The sequence below is a fragment of the Rhinatrema bivittatum genome, chromosome 1 (genome assembly GCF_901001135.1).
Source record: "Rhinatrema bivittatum chromosome 1, aRhiBiv1.1, whole genome shotgun sequence".
NCBI classification, from domain to species: Eukaryota; Metazoa; Chordata; class Amphibia; order Gymnophiona; family Rhinatrematidae; genus Rhinatrema; species Rhinatrema bivittatum.
Genome location: NC_042615.1, coordinates 660,746,762 through 660,763,516, shown reverse-complemented (window position 1 = coordinate 660,763,516; position 16,755 = coordinate 660,746,762). Strand labels below are relative to the sequence as shown.

Here is a 16,755-nt window from a genome sequence, read left to right as displayed (position 1 = left end):
GATCAAGAAACTTTTTTTCTTTTTTAAAAAGATCAAATGCCCTTTAACACCAACTGCCCTACACTCTATTTTGGAAGGAGGTGGAGAGGCAGGTACAGCAATTCACAATCCCCACAGCTAAAAAGAAAAAAAAAAAAAAAGCTCACCCCCTTTCCTCGTTATCCTGTTCAAGCTCAGCTAGTGAAGATCAGACTCCCCACTGGAATCACTTAAAATGTGATTTGTTTTTTTTTTTTTATGTGGACTTTTTCGCCTTCTAAGCTTGATCTGAAGAAGGAGGTATTTTTTTTCTCATGTTTCTCTTAAAAGGACACTTATGAGAAAGGGAAACTGCTTACATCTTATCATCCTCCCATGATCAGCAGCCTCAAAAGGGGAATCAGAAAACACACATGACCACACCACGTGCATTGTCAGAAAGTCTAGCGAGCTTTCTCCACATAGCTTTGGCGCATGTGTGGCAGGAATGGGCCACATATGACGGCCTTTGAGGCTGCTTTGCTACATGAGAAAAGCCTATTTTGTTAAGTCTAGAGGTTCAGCCCTAGGGTACAAAACCAGATGATATTTTCTAATCTACTCCTGTACCAGGTTTCATGGTAGAAATGAGTCTGTGCATGTCAAAACTCCTCATTCATTGTGCAATAGTGTATTAACAGGATTAATGCTGATCTGCAAGTCTTTTAGACTATTTAAAAATGACCTTGTGCTCGTGGCTTGGTTTCTTTTGAGAACAAAAAAAAAAAAAAAAAAGGAAATATGAAAGACTAGTGCTGGTATTTGTATTGCAAAGTCTAACCATACCCAAGACACCATGATAATTAGTGATTCACTCCTTTCATGTTACAAAGAGCCTTCTGCTATACATACTGGCACTTTTCTTTCTTGAGAGCACATCACTCTCCTTTGCAAGGCTCCTACGGATGGCATGCATGCCAAAGGGTCAGCGCAAGCCCACATTTGCTAGCCCACAGACTCTCCGTCAGTGGTATTACAGAATGTGGCTGTTATTCTAAAAAAAGGTGACCCAAATACCCTGTCTGAGAATATCATATTGTTTCAGTAAGTGAGGGGAATGCAGTATAAAGTCAAGCCAAGACCCAGGCGAAGGCAATTGCCTCCGGCACAAAATTCTTATAAGTGCTGGAGCATCGCCATTGCTACCATTCCTAAAATCAGAGCCCGCAGTCACTTTTCTCTTCTAGCGGTGTCTGAAGAGGAGGAAAAATCCCACGTAGGGCCTTTAGCAGCCCTCATGAGCTGAAGGATCCCAACGCACCCCTCTCCCACCTCTTGTTGCCATGAAAACTGGGATGTGGGGCACTGCAGGATCCGTCAGCACACCAGGGCTACTGAAAGCCCCACGCTGACATTTCACTCTGGTGGTGAGCAAGGAGAGAGAAGGTGATTTGGGCAAGTGGGATTGTCCTCAAAGGGAGGATAACTCCCCTTCTCCCACTACCTAGGGGCGTATGTCACCTTAATCCGACCCTGCAAAAAAAAAAAGTGCACACAGGAAGAGAAGCCCCTGCTTAATCCTTTTCAATAGGCGGACTGAGCAGACATATTTGATGAGCAAATAGCTTTGGAGGTAATTTCCAAAAAAGGTTTTGCGTACGTAAATGGGCTTTTGAAGACTGCTACGACAGCTGCAACCTTTGCGTGTTTAAATCTTTTGAAAATTAGCTCGCTAGTGTTTGAAAAAAAACATAAATGCACTTTGTTTAATGGATGAGAAGCTTCCATGCTGATCCCAGACCATAAACATTTTCAACAATGTTTACCAACCTCTTTTGTCTCCTGCCCTACGTCACCGCCTTATTTAGGCTTAATAATGCCACCAATCTCACAGAAGGGTCCCCAGCTGGACAAAGATAATAAAAAGGGAGAAGTTTTTGTTCTTGTGCCTGTTCCATTGGCACTCCACCCACAGCCTGGTACAACAGTGCAAGACAACAAAACACCAACAGCATTCCAAAAAAATTTGGCAAGTGATGAGTTCACCTGAGATTGAGTGATTTTAGGCAGTCTGTAACAAAAGCGCTGCTCAGGGTGACAGTAGAAAGGCAACATACGCTGAAAAAAAAAATTAAGAAAGCATACAATCTTAGCAAAGTCTCTTGGAAGCTTCCTTCATCGAGCTGTTTTTTTTTTTTTTGCCTATCAGACCTGTTGCTGTTCTACCGTGGTAGGCTGCAAAGAACAAAGAGACTAGCTTTGAAGGCATTTGATATTATGTAAATGAATCCACTGGAGAATCCAAACTGAAGAGTTGACAGGTGCATGGTCAGCCATACAGGACAATACTGAGCACATACATAGGAGGGATAAGTCCAGGCTACATCAACTCAAAAATAAAAACACACACACACACAAAAAAATAACAAAAAAGTCAGTGCATCTGTCGTTTCTCAAAAGTTCTTTTGCTCCTTGCTGTGCGAGCCACGAACAAGTCCAAAAGGGTCGGAACAGTCTGCCGTGCACGAAGGAAAGCTGTAGTGATAGCAAACCGCACAACAAGCACTGAACGTGTGCAAATTTTCCAAAAAGAGACCGAGGTCACGTCCCCCACCCCCTCTTTTACAACGTGGCGAGTGTCCCAACACACACCACCCGCCCGTGCCTCGTATGTGCCACTGGTAAGGAAAGCTCAGATCTTCAGGCATGGAGAGCAGTCTTACAATACTGCAGGCTTCCGAAATGAGCCACAGTTTGGTTTTCACTGCTTTTGCTGTTTTCTAGGTGAAAGCAAAAAAAAATAAAAAATAAAAAACCACGTTTCTTTGAAAGCATATCTCCGCTAGACCTCTTCTGTCCCCAGCTGAGCAGAGATACAGTTCAAAACCTGAGTCTGAGCCATTCGTTTAAAACATAAATAAACAAACGTTTTCCTTCAGCGAGAGGGACAGGATGGCTGCTCATCTGTGGGATGATCTGGATTAGGGTCAACCTGTGTAAAGAAAAAAAACCCAAAAAAGGATCCACATTAAGGATGTTACTTAAAATATATACAGCAATAAAATATTCTTACAGAAGGAATTAATCTATGTATCGCATCTCTATGCTTATGTTTATCCACATGCTGTGAGCCTAATTCATGCTCTGAAGCACTATGGAAAATCACCATATCCGCCACTCTGTCCAACATGTTATTTCCACTCTGTGAGGGAAGGATAGGGGCTCCTAAAATTTTAAACAAGACTTTAGGAGAATGTGTTTGCACAAACAAGATGCTATAGTTTCACCCAACTTTTTTTTTTAATATATTATATAGGCAACAGCTTATTAACCTTACATGCTACAGGAGGCTTATAACCCTCAAAAGAGTAAATGACTTTTACATTTCCAGATTATCTCGCCTGGAAATTTGGGGCTTGTAGGCTAGTGCCACAGATTCAGCGGTCCTCTAATCCTCCCCCACTCCCGAGGAGCTTCCAGGGAGAAGTTACACATTTCCCCCGGAGTACGAGACAAGCAGAAAACTGCTTTCATGTATCTGCGCACCATGGGGCAAAGTCTAACTCTGGTACCCTTTTTGGTTGTGGACAGCTCTATTTCAGGGACTGCATGCTTGTGGCAGGCATATCAGTCTTCCATACCGAACTGATGGAGGTCTTTAAAATCATGAGAGGTCTAGAACAGGTAAATGTGAATCTGTTATTTACTCTTTCAGATAATAGAAAGACTAGGGGGCACTCCATGAAGTTAGCATGTGGCACATTTAAAACTAATCGGAGAAAGTTCTTTTTCACTCAACACACAATTCAACTCTGGAATTTGTTGCCAGAGGTTGTGGTTAGTGCAGTTAGTGTAGCTGGGTTTAAAAAAGGATTGGATAAGTTCTTGTTGGAGAAGTCCATTATCTATTAATCGAGTAGACTTAGAAAATGGCCACTGCTATTACTGGCATCAATAGCATGGGATAGACTTAGTGTTTGGGTACTTGCCAGGTACTTGTAGCCTGGATTGGTCACTGCTGGAAACAGGATGCTGGGCTTGATGGACCCTTGGTCTGGTCCAGTATGGCATGTTCTTATGTGACTTCAGAAGTCAGACACATTAAGGAATTCCTGCGTTTAGAGTGCAAAGTCTGCTTCTACAGCTGTTTTGTTCTGTTTTACTTGTGTACATTGTGATTGTCTGGTGGAGTGACAGGGGGGGGGGGGGGAAGAGAAGAGCTGGCTTACCTCAGAGTATAAGGGAGGAGGCAGAAAACGAAACTCTTGGATATATGCAAACAGTGGTCCTTGAAAAGCTCTCTCAAAATCATCACAGGTGGCTGGCGGGATGAGACTGCTCTGCCTCTGTTCCTCTGTAACAATCTCTGCATAGCTGGGAGGTGCTGCAAGGGGCGAGAGACCACAGACATTAGAAAAGTGCTACAGATATATTCCCAGTCATTGAAAACACACAACAAATAAGCTTACTACATCACTAGAAAATGAGCAGTACAAGCAAATTCCACACAGCAAATATTTTAAAAAAATATATAAATAAATAAAAGTTAATCCTAAAAGTAGTAAATTGACCAGGAAAGACAAAAGCCTTTTTTTCCCTACTGTATCTGGGATTTAGTATTTAGATTCTACTTTTCAGCACTTCTAAGTGTACATCAAAGCAGATTACATTCAGGTACTATAGGTATTTCCCTGTCCCCACAGGGCTTACAAACTAATTTTGTACCTGAAGCAATGAAGGGTAAAGAGATTTGCCCAAGGTCATAAGGAGCAACAGCAGGGTTTGAACCCTGGTTTCCCTCGGTCATAGCCCGCTGCTCTAACTAGAGATATAAAAGTCTAACTATACTATTTTAATTAATGAATTGTTTGTGGCACATTTTTGTTCTCTCTAATACCAAGAGACTATATATTAAATATCAAATATAATGTTACTTCAATACTATGTTATTCTAATACAGATTGGCTAATATTTGCTCCACTGCCACTCTACGTTATGAAAACCAATAGCCTGGGGATTTAAGTGAAATAGGAAGCTACCTTCAGGTCTTTCTGGCAGTGTCAGCCCAAGCCAGTTCATATTCATACTGCACTGACTGCTCACACTGGATGTCCTGCTGCCAAACGGGTGTAAAGGGATAGTACCGATGACAAGTGGTAAGTTAAGAAACAAATCCATGGCACCAGGAATATCCACATACACCTGAAAAATAAAACAAAATATAAGAATGAATCAGGACCTCATTTACTGATCTGACAGAAATCATTCAAATATCCGACAGGATAAACTAAAGAGGAAATTTTCCATAGACAGGGAAATTCAAAGACTAGGGGTCATGACAAAATATATGTCTTTACTGAGAGGAGAGGAGATACCTGGAATAATCTACTGGCAGAGGTAATGACAACCAAACCTGACAAAATCCAAGCATGCTTGGGACAGACAGAGGACAGAGTCAGAACAAAAAAGTTAGAAGACTGCAATAGTACAAACAAACCACCATTCACTCCGAGAGCAGAAGCTAGGGGTGAGGTGATAAGGAGAAAAGAAAATTCAAATAAAGGAAACATGAGCTGAAAAGATTGCAGGCCACAGGGTAGCTGAATGGGAACCAGCAGGTTATACCTCCCCAGAAGAAGGCAACAAAACCTGACTTAGCTAAGAGTAATATCCTGGTCAAGCTTTTAAAGCTGTCAGCTGGGATATACCCTTAACCATGTAGACCAGAAAAAGTGGGCAGACTGGCTGGTCCAATTGATCTTTATCTGATGGCATTTTACTTTACTCCTGCATAACAGTCCTAATAAAGGCCAAATACAGCATAAGATAAAAAATAAAAAAACTGCACGTTTAAGCAAACATCATATTGCAAAGGTGGTCAACTCACAGTCCTTAAGAGCCACCAACAGGTCATATTTTCAGGATATCCACAATATATATGCACGAGAGAGATTTGCATACAATGGAGGCAGCGTATGCAACTCTATTTCATTTAATTTATTTAGATATTTTATATACCGTTGTTCCATTCATTGTGGACATCCTGAAAACCAGGTCTGTATGTAGCTCGAGGCCTGGCGTGGGCCACCCCCGTCATATTGTTATGATTCAGGGCTTAATAATACTTAAATCTTCAAAAAGGATAAATTATTCATTGCTGAATAAAGCCCTAAATGGTTCAGGAAGTGTGTAAAATCTAGATTCGCAGTGAATAGTTTTTAGAAATCAAGAATAATTATTTTCCTGCTGTAGTGATACAATTCTATTGTACAAAAGCCTTCAGACATGCATAAGTACTCTAAACAATCTGAAACTCTTATCTTGCTTTAGAAATCCAAGATATTCAAGAAAGGCTATTGAACCATTATCATTCCAAACAGGGCTTCACAAGAATCAAAACTTAGGAAAACGTAAAGAAATGTTAAGCAACTGCAATGTGCCTACCATGAGAGAATATTCCACACGGATTATGCTACAATCTAGTATGGAAGGGGACACTGGTGGAATCTTCAGCAGTTTCCCATTCCAGGTCTCCGTTTTGCCAGACGACAGGGATTCTCCCCGCAAGTTGGCGACCAGCTGTTTTACTTCTTTCATTTTTCCTTTGGCATAGAAAGTCTGTGTTTGGTAAATGGCGGCCTTTGGCACGACCATCCGGGAAGAGCAGTTTTCAATCTCAGCGAATATCTGAATTGATTCACCTAGAAAGAACATAGATGGGGGAAAAAAAAAAAAAAAAAGACAAATATTGAGTGTAATATTTGGAGAAACTTTTTGAAAAACCCAAATGTAATTATAGAATACAATAACTTCTGCATGCAGTGGAATATGTTTATGATTATACAGACTGCATGACCTTGCATTGTAAGAAACCTTGGTACATGCTGTCTTGGTGAACTGGCACACATATAAAACTATTTTTTGCAAAGGGTTTTTATCAGTTCTTGACTTAAAAATACTAAAAACAAAAACACAGAAAACAAGACTGGTGTGGCATCATTCCATTATTGTTACATACCTGGGGTATAGCCCTTCCTTTCAATTTTGGCACTTAAGGAGATTGGACCTGAGGTACAGAACCAGCAACAAAGGGTCTTCTCTTTCGTGCCTGCTTGGGGTGACTGTAAGAGACCAACAAGAGAGATCTATAAATGGGCATCTTTTCATAAAATGCAAATTAGTACCAGAAAGTAATGCGACTGAAAACATTTATATAAAATTTTTTAAAAAATTTTATTCCAGAACATTTTCCACTTATTTGCAGGTATTCAAAATTCCATTTTCAATATTTCATCAATAATTAATAATTCTAACATCACTGCACTACAACTGCTATTTTAAATTCCCGTACCAGAAACAAGCCCTGCTCCATCCGGAATGTACACTAGTTCAAATTAAATTGAGCAAAATGGCTTTGAAAGTGTTTTCTACCATTTTGTGTCTATGGGCAAAATGCTTAGTACACAGAGAGCCATGTTTGGTGGCACATAATTGGAATGTCTAAAGGGATTCCTGCATACTTGCTAAGTAAATACGTATCTCGAATGTCAAAGAACAGAATGCCTTAATGGACTGGCCTTGTCCGAATTGCTTCATTTTGCTGCCACAAGTGTCTGAATAATCAGATGTGGTTTCTGTGCATAAGTCAGAAGTGCTTGTGTGGTTGATTTTAAATTAAAGAGACTATAACCTGAGCGGGCCTTGAGAGGCTGAAAGGCTAGGGTTGGTTTAAACTCAATACGCAAATGTTGCCAAGTCAACCATTAGCACCTGCTAGTTACCACCAAATACAAATACCTTTGGATAGCTAATTAAAAAGGGCAGTTTTTACACAGCCCAACATTTATTTTCCAGTTTGCTCCAGCTGAGGTGGCCATGCTCATTTGCTCAGAAAACACAGGGCAGGCTGGGAGAATGGTCACAAAATGAAGAAAGCTGGGTTCAGCACACTGAGCAGCAGAGTGTAGGAACTTCTATACTGTCCTATATAACTGTACAGTGTCAATGTAAGGAATGCTTCTTTTTAGCAGGATAATAGGGTTCTGCCGTAGGGACAGAAGTGGAGAAAATCATTCGGGAACAGGAGCTCCGAGTAATGATATTAATACAACGTCTGTACATTAAAACCATACAATTAACAACAACAACATCCATTCCTACCAGTAATGAAGGAGTGTTGATATCTATGTGTTCAAAGACTGTAAATTCCTTCTTCAATTTTACTGGTAGAAGCCATGCTCTGTGCAGTTCGGCTTTCACCCAATAGCGCACACTGCCATGTCTGCCTTCAAATGAGGTAGCAAGTGGTCTGTGCAAGAAAGAAAAAAAAAAAAAAAAAGAAGGGCAGATCACAGTTAGTCTCCAACTATAAAGAAACTGATCACACTGAGAGACTTAAAAACTGTCCTATGCTGCTCCCGTTGCCAAGCCAAAAGGATCAATATATGTATTCCCTGTACAATGGAATTATGCTTTTGGGGCGAGAAAATCTGTTTCATTTGTGATTGCATCCAACTGAAGGAATGACATATTTTCCATTATTTCGCTTTTCCTTACACTGAACAAAAAATAAATCATGCCTTTAAAATTCCAAACCAAGACAGTTCTTTGAAAACATGAATGACACTACAGCTTTGGGAAAGCTGGGAATCCAATGTGATCATTTTCCACTTTGATTAAATATTACTGTTCAGTAATATTTCATACCAGTGGCCTATTCAATTCTGAGACTTCTACTGGCTAAGAAATACTTATCGCAGACACAAGATCCTATTTAATATTTTTTTTTTTTTTTTGGGGGGGGGGGGGTTCCAGGCAAAATGTATTTTTCTATACAAACACCTTCCATCTCCCTGTATGATTTTGGCCTTATATAGAGAACGGGAGTGAGGGGGAACCCTTTATAAAAACAAAAGTCCTTCCTAAATTATATTTCTCAACAAATTCAATTGATAGTTCACTTAGAGAATAGCCACTGCCATTAGCAATGGTTACATGGAATAGACTTAGTTTTTGGGTACTTGCCAGGTTCTTATGGCCTGGATTGGCCACTGTTGGAAACAGGATGCTGGGCTTGATGGACCCTTGGTCTGACCCAGTATGGCATTTTCTTATGTTCTTATAGTCTGCTAGGTTTTCTACCTGGAATCACTAATTTTTTCAGAACACTATGCCCTTCAAACAAATGTGGTCATTAAAAAGTCACACTTACGTTTGTGGAAGCTCAAAACTGAATGCATATTCGTGCCTTCCTGAATGAATAGTGGTGAGACCTTCTTCAGAATTGTCATCATCTAGGGAGGGGAAAAAAAAAGAATTCAGCCCCATTATTACGGTAATCCTGTTTTCTTCCCTGCAGTAAATATGAGGCATAGATACAGCAACTCTGGTCAGTCTAAAGATTTACCTTATCATATCCCTTGTCAATTACTTAAATAAATGCACCATATCACTATATATCTAAAAGGTGACAAAAGATGGTTTTGTGAGTGCGCATATGAAAAAAAGAGGAGAACGTGTGTGTGGTTCCCCCACCTCCCCTCCACTAATCCACTATCATCTCAGAGTGATTGGGGTAAATAGGTATGGGAGAGGGAAAATTTATATCCTTATTAGTTCTAATTATTGGGTGTTTGATATATCTGCAGTTTTGAAATATTTAATTGATTTTTGAGGAATGTTTAACCTTTTTTATCCTTATTATATATTCTATTCATCTGTTTTGAAATATTTTTATTAGTATATCATGATTGATTTTATTTCTTAATTTTGTTTTATGAGGAATAGTTATTTTTCTATTTTTGCATTATTGCACTGGCTTGTAGTGGTTTGCAGTTTAGTTTTTGTCTGCACCTTTCTGTTTTATACTCTATGGCCTTCTTCTTATTCAGTGAGAGTCTATGTTCTGCATTTGTGACCGAAGTGAGGCAGTCTGCGAGCCAGTAAAACACCTTGTATCTCTTGGGTTGAAGGTCTTGCTAATTTTGTTAGAGGCTGGGATCCATGATTGAAGGGGCTCCTTGGGTGCTAAAATGATGGTGCTTAAGCCAGCTGGATACTGAAATGCCTGCAGAAAGTGTTGGGAGTTTGTTTTTTGCATCAAGGTGCTCCAAAGGGGACAAAAAGCTGCATCCTTTTAAAGTGATTTGCGCATCCTTAGACCATAAGAGTTTCTTTTCAGTTGTTTCCTGGTAAGTTACTGTCATTATTTGTATGGGGGCAGATTTTAAAAGCCCTACGCGTGTAAATCCAGGAGTATTTACGCATGTAGTGGGGTTACTCGCCGGGCCTATTTTCAAAAGGCATGTTATAAAATCGGGCGTACATTTGTGCGCGCCGGGTAGCATGCACATTTTAAAATCTGCCCCATAGTGTATACCAATTTGCCTCTAGCCCAGTAATGGCGAACCCGTCCTCGAGTGCCACAAACGGGCCAGCTTTTCAGAATATCTACAATGAGAGAGATTTGAATGCACTGCCTGTTTGTGGCACTTGAGGACTGGAGTTAGCCAACAGTGCGCCATTGGTACAATTTGAATAAATGATACCATTTTTTTTTTACTTTTATCATGGACTTTCATGAACATTTTAAAATAGAATTCAAACCTTTTACATCTATTTGTCCCCTAGGTGTTTAAATTGGTTTGTATTTTTAAGATATATGAATGTAATATTCACTCACATTCTCCCTCCCTCAGTCTTCCACCACTAGCTATTTTCCCCCCCCCAAAGTCACTGCTCTTGTACTACCCTCCTGCTGGGCATGGGTCCTTCACCTCAGTGCAAGGATAAGGGTAGATAGGGTGACAGGAACAGGGAGAAGAGATAAGGGAGAGGGTCTGAGAGTATGCTCAGTCATAGGAAACAGAGGGCCAAACGGATAGAGAGAGTGGCAGCAAAGAAGGGATGTATCTAATTTCCAGGAAGGTTGGTTGGTTGGGGTGGGGGAGAGAAATCTGACCTCTCTTCCCAGTGTATTTCAGGACACACTGCATTTCCTGTCAAACTCAACCTAGGTTAAAATCTCATTTGAACTCGGCCACATTGCTATTCTGGACTAGAAAACCTTAAAAGTAACACCTCATCTATCACCCTGCTTTCATTCCCTACCTGGAAACAGTGACCAAACCTTACTCAGGGGGAAAACAAAGACTCCTTGGGCCATAAAGAAATCTGACTAGTGTCAGGCAAAGAGGTGGGGTAGCTCCCAGGAAGGTGATCTGTCCTGGTTTAAAAGGAACATCATATCAGCAGGTTTCTGGGTACCGCCCTGTCAAACAGATTTTTGGGAGGAGTTTCTATTTGCAGTAAACAACTTGACCTTCCTTATTCTACCCTGGCTTTATTAGGTTAGGAATATCCTGTTACATCTGAGAGGGCAGACTATGCTAAAAATCATGAAAGACTCTTTTCAGATTTCCGCCCCCCCCCAAAAAAAAAAAACCCAAACCAAACAAACCGTATCTGATATTTAAGCTAAAAACTTTTAAAGAAGCTGCAATAATAATCTAGATACACATTTTATCTAAATACAGAATTTCAATGCACGTTGCAGCTTCCGGTCCCTGTAAACCGAGGAGGGGTTGGGGGCGAGGAAGGGTGCAGTCCTTTACAGACTGCAGGAAAAAATGTCATTGCACCTGTACGAAAGGCTTTTTTTGACACATACAGGTCAGTATCATTTTCCTTGCCCTAAATCGCTGGAGCGCAAAATATAACGTCAGGGTAAACTTAAAACAGCCTAAAAATAGAAGAGCATCTATATCTGTAGCACTGCAGCTTCTGGGACGTTCAGACTATCAGGCTTAAGCTTTCTATTCCCCTTAAAAAAAAAAAAAAAGCAACGAAACTCCACATTCTCTGCGATTTTCCTATTTCTCCCCCATGCGCTTTTATTTCACACTAAAGCTTTTTTCTTTTTGTGCCAGCTCAGCAAAGCGCGCTACAGCCGGAGTAGCGGCAGCAGCGGCGGCGGCGGAGGAGCTGTGGTAAACAAGTGCTGAGCTGTCAATCAGAGGCAGACTGGAGCAGGAGAGGACCGGCCTAAACCGGTGCGAGCAGAGCCTCAGCCAGTCTCTCTCATATGCATATACATCACACACTAGCGCACAGGCTGCCTCTGCACAACCTAAGCTGCTGTCGCCCGAGACACGCCCCCCCCCCCTCCTCCTCCGCACTTCCTGTGCTGCGGCTGCCGGCACGAACAACACGGGTAGCTCCGGGTCTCAGCAGAACCAGCCTAGAGAGAAATTGAAGCGGGCGGGGAGGAGGCGTAAAAACTTTATTTTCTGTTTCTTGGGGGTGCGGGGGCGGAAGCGTAGCCCGTTCCCACAATATCTACCAGCTGGAGGTCTGAAAGTCTGTGCTAGGCGCTTACCCAGCAGGATGACGGCAGTACGCTTCGTGGAGGTTTTAGGACTCAAAACATATCAAATAGAGATAGATCCTGGGCAACTTGGAACAGGGCAAACGCCACTCTCCCCCCACCCAGAGTTTCAAATCAAATCAGCTTTTCAACTAAGATTATTCAGGGCCAATGAAATAAAAGCCATGCTAAAATCAGAAGTAAAATTTAGCCTGTGTTTTGCTTAATGTTTGTTAAAAAAAAAAAATAAAAAATGGGTCCGTTTGGCATGCAAGGAGCTAACCAGATCTAAGTTGAGCAGGAGTAAAGTAAATAAATAAATGCACACTAAAATGTGAGTTAATCTGAAAAATCCACACCTATGCAGAAAAGTGCTTTAAATCAGGAGCAAGGAGGTAAGTGCTTGAAGTTGGAAGAAATGTGACAGAAATGAACTTATATGCAAGACTGTGCCCAATACCCAGTGTCAATCTTGCATACAAGCCATTTGGGTGAGGTATGCCAAGGGAAATCAAAAGGTAGGCTCTCTAGGTTGGCACCTATAGCCGAACACTATGCACTTTGGTCCTGTGCATCCCTAATGGCTATAGTTGCCCATTCCAGAGAGCTTACTCTTGATTTCACTTGGCATGCCTTCCACATGAGCTTGTGCCCATGTTGGGATGCCCAGTGCCAATCTAGCAAGGCCATTTTGGTCACACCCCTAACCTCAAGCATTTACCTCCTTACTCCTGGTATTGTGGATTTTCAGGTTAACTTCTTGGCCTGAGATGAAGTAAAAGTTAACTCATCTTTCTAATGGCCATGATATTGCACTGATGTGCAATATCAAACTGTCTCAACCACACTAGGCACAGAAATGTGAGTTTACTCCACTTCAGACCAAAGGAGGAGTTACATTTCCAGTGAAACTGGGGCTTGCACCTACAGCTGAAGAAAACATAAGTTCTCTGGGGAGGGCACCTTCAGCTGAATAGTATTCACTTTGTTTTGCATCCCAACTTTGTCACGCTGTTGAATTGTAGGTTCCAGGCCCAGAGAGTACACCAAAATGCAGAATGATGGCATACTGTTCAGCTTTAGGTGCCCTGGAAATTAAACTACTGGGTCCAAGGTGGAATAAATTTTTTTTATAGCAAAAAAAATTTTTTTTAGTTATTCTGTTGCTGTGCCCAATCTGGTAGAAGCAGCTAGTCCCTACCATATTAACATGGCCATCAGAAATGTGAGTTAAGCTTTACCCCAGCTCTGATCCAGGAGTTAAATTTCCAGAGTCAAGAAAATGAGCTTTGTCAAAGCATCAAAGCTCCTCCCTGCATTGCTCGGGAATAGCTGTGCCTTCTTTTATATAGGATTTGCATGTACCTGTACTAATTTTAGAGCCGATTTTTACTTGTGGTTCAGCAAACTTTTTTTTGTAGGAGTTAAAATCCCTGTTAAATCCCACAGTTTATTTACCGCAAGAAAAATAATACTAAACCAGGAGTAAAATATCTGCTATGTTAGAACGCCTTATTACCTCAGCCCCATTTTGAGCTGCACTGGTACAGAAAGAACTCTGCTCCAGGAACGGAAAAGAAAGCACACTGAAACAACTTGGAAGATGTGAGAAAGATAATTTGGGGGGGGGGGGGGGGGAGGGAGAAGGCGATGCTGGTGGCAATGGCCAAGACGGAATTGCCCAGGAACCTTCAACAGGCCAGAGCGGCGGGAATTCCGGAAGCAGAGTCCTGGTCGACCCACTCTGCCTGGCCCAAACTCGCCAAGCAACAGACTCAACCAATTGGTGGCAAGCATCACCTTAGCAACACACCAACAAACCAGCTCCGCCAATCAGGTAGAGCGAGGGCGTGGCTTTCGTCGCCAAGCTAGTCTGAGAGGCACTCGCGCATCCCTAAAAAGCTTGCCCCAAGTGCAGTAACTACCGGCACCTATTACGGGGAAGTGGAGGGGATTTTCCTAGCCAGAGCACGGACAGACCCCCCCCCCCCCCCCCACTGTTTGTAACTTGCGAAGGATTCCAAAGCCTCCGGTCAACAAAATGGGTACTAATGGGAACACAGTGCTCGCCCCTTGAAAGACCCTAACCTGTAGCCTCAGGTTCCAAATTATGCAGACCCTTTCCAGCAGTGCCCGCCAGCTTTCTAGCGCCTTACAAACGGAAATACCACCTCCCTGCCAAACTAGCCTTACAACTCTTGTCTGCACAACTTTTTAACCAATCAGTCTTATTTTTGTGCTAATAAACTGTTCCAGACATATTTTTGTCAAAAGGAGGAAGTCGAAAAATAAGGGCTAGAATAAATAAGAAGGAAAAATAAATTATATAATCTTGTTTTTTTCCCTGCGATTCCCTTGCAAGGTATGAAGTCATTGGCACCAGCTGACGCCTCTAGCCAATCTGCACGGAGAGAAGCCGGGCGCCCCCGCCTCCTCCTCCACACCAGTAGTCCCAAACAGGATTGAACCGCTTCTAACAAAGGGTGGAAACTTCAGAAAAACAAGCCCCGAGTCCCACTTCCCCAATTTAATAATTACAACGGCAGATCTACGCCCTGACAGCTCCTTAGCCTGTCTTCCAGCGCAAGCGAATGCTGTCTTACATTTTAGAAAAGGTGTTTTTTATGTACGGTTTACTGCTGCAATCTCTTGCAGCAAACACTTGCTAGAGAAACTGTATCAAGTTGCACTGTACGGTAGAGATGTAAAATGCACCATAAAATTGCATTGAATACGTTTTGCATATACAATAGTAGCAAAATTAACGATTAAAATAATCAAATCTTATTACAATTATATTCAGTCATCTAATGTTTTGTCAGAATTCAGCTACTGATTCAGCCTCTAGTAGAGCAATACTGAGAATCTGCATCTATGAAATTGCCCTTATGCAGTGTCAGCTGGAAAACTGAGCAAGGAATGCCATTAGATCCAAAATAACATTTTAAGCAAAATACATTTAAGCACATTATGTGTCAAAGTGTAAACCCGCAGTTAGAGGGTAGATATCTCGGGAATGGGAACACCTGAAAATGTACCTCTCAAAGAAATCCAAGATCATAAAGCAGAGATACACTCCCATTTTTAATTCATTGCTTTAACTATAAATTAACAAGCCTATACTATGTTTAGCAACAAAACATATAGAAAGTATACGGAAGACAAAACAGTTCATATTGAATAAGATCACAACTTACCCCTTTCATGCCCGATTAAGATGTCCTTGTGGTTGAAATATTCTACTTCTTCCGTGTAATTCTGGGTATAGGCAGTATTGGATCCAGCATTTCTCGATTCAGTCCAGCGTACTTTTGCATGTCCCCTTGCATGAATTTTAAGAGATTTTACTCTAATTTCCCCAGTAACTTCTAGATTCACCCTTCCTGAGACTGTGTCCCCGCTAGAATACACGGGAACATTACTGTCATTCAGACAGTCAAAGCTTATTGTCAAACTCTTCACCTTCCCCAGCACCATGTTTGTAACAAAATCTACAAAAATATATTATAAGAAAAACGGATTCAAGACCTCATGTAAAATGTGATCTTTAACTACACTATTCTATGCTTTTGCTGTGCAATTATAAAAAAAAAAAGAAGGCGGTAGGATCCGTGCAGTCTTTGCAAAGAGTTCATTGAAATTTCGGAAAAGTAACAGTGTTGGATGCTGTCATACTCTTTCCTGCTCTGTGGTCTGTACAAAGACAGGGTAGCTGCAGCCTGCCAGCTCACTTTAAGAGCAGCTTTGTGAAAAACAACCCAAATGCGCATGTGCGGGCAGGCGGGGTTTGCACACGCTGAAAGGAGCTAGCAAAGAAGGAGTGGAGGGTTTCTGAAAAGAGTCCGCAGAGCGAGCGGTGTCCGGTTAGACTGCTGGACCGTCTCCCTGACTGTGCTCCTTGTGTGCATGTAAGGAGTCTCTTCGCTGAATGGGATGCTCCCTAGTGAGCACCGTTGCCCCTGTAGTTAAAGTCACGCTGAGCGAGCAGCGCTTTTAAGTAGCCGGCGATTACTTGTTAAGCACCAGTGCAACACAATTTGAGCAATCTTGCGACTAAACCCAAGAGAAAAGTGAAAGTATTGCCTCCCCACCACCCCTCAGATTTCTTCCTGTAAACTTAAAGAAACAAGTCAGTTCTGTCTGTTGCACAACATAAGACTATAAGTAAGGCAGTTCAATATAAATAATTATGTGCTATCGCAATCAAAACTGGAGTACTTAAAGTCTAAAGTACATACAATTAGATTAAGAGGTCAATTTTCACAGGCATTTACCTGGGTAATATGGTTGAAAATTGCTCTCTGCCCAGTTGAAAGGACATATAGTAACTTAGCCAGCTTAAAGAAAAGCATTCCCAAGGGGCATGTTAAGGTTGGGAAGCAACACAGCAGGCTTACATATGATTTTCAAATGTACATGTGCTATTTTATCCC

At 41.6% G+C, this 16,755-nt stretch overlaps 1 protein-coding gene across 1 annotated transcript; it reads right to left on the bottom strand.

The window, feature by feature from the left end:
• Positions 1 to 169: 169 nt before the first annotated feature.
• On the bottom strand, positions 170 to 16,044 carry ARRDC3 (arrestin domain containing 3). The gene is made up of 8 exons (XM_029573320.1): positions 15,520 to 16,044; positions 9,170 to 9,251; positions 8,119 to 8,266; positions 6,977 to 7,079; positions 6,403 to 6,659; positions 4,998 to 5,160; positions 4,188 to 4,342; positions 170 to 2,950 (listed from the first exon to the last, which is right to left on the bottom strand). Exons 1-8 carry the CDS (start codon positions 15,797 to 15,799, stop codon positions 2,894 to 2,896), a joined length of 1,245 nt encoding a protein of 414 aa, XP_029429180.1. The 5' UTR covers positions 15,800 to 16,044; the 3' UTR covers positions 170 to 2,893.
• Between the last annotated feature and the right edge of the window lie 711 nt (positions 16,045 to 16,755).

What these genes read in the sequence shown, in the direction of transcription:
- ARRDC3 (XM_029573320.1), bottom strand. Translation starts at nt 15,799, where the DNA reads ATGGTGCTGGGGAAGGTGAAGAGTTTGACAATAAGCTTTGACTGTCTG. An exon ending in GTGTGGAATATTCTCTCATG is followed by an intron (nt 5,161 to 6,402) that starts GTAGGCACATTG and finishes TTTATTTTTCAG; the next exon opens with GTGTATGTGGATATTCCTGG. An exon ending in ACTGCCAGAAAGACCTGAAG is followed by an intron (nt 4,343 to 4,997) that starts GTAGCTTCCTAT and finishes CGCCCCTTGCAG; the next exon opens with CACCTCCCAGCTATGCAGAG.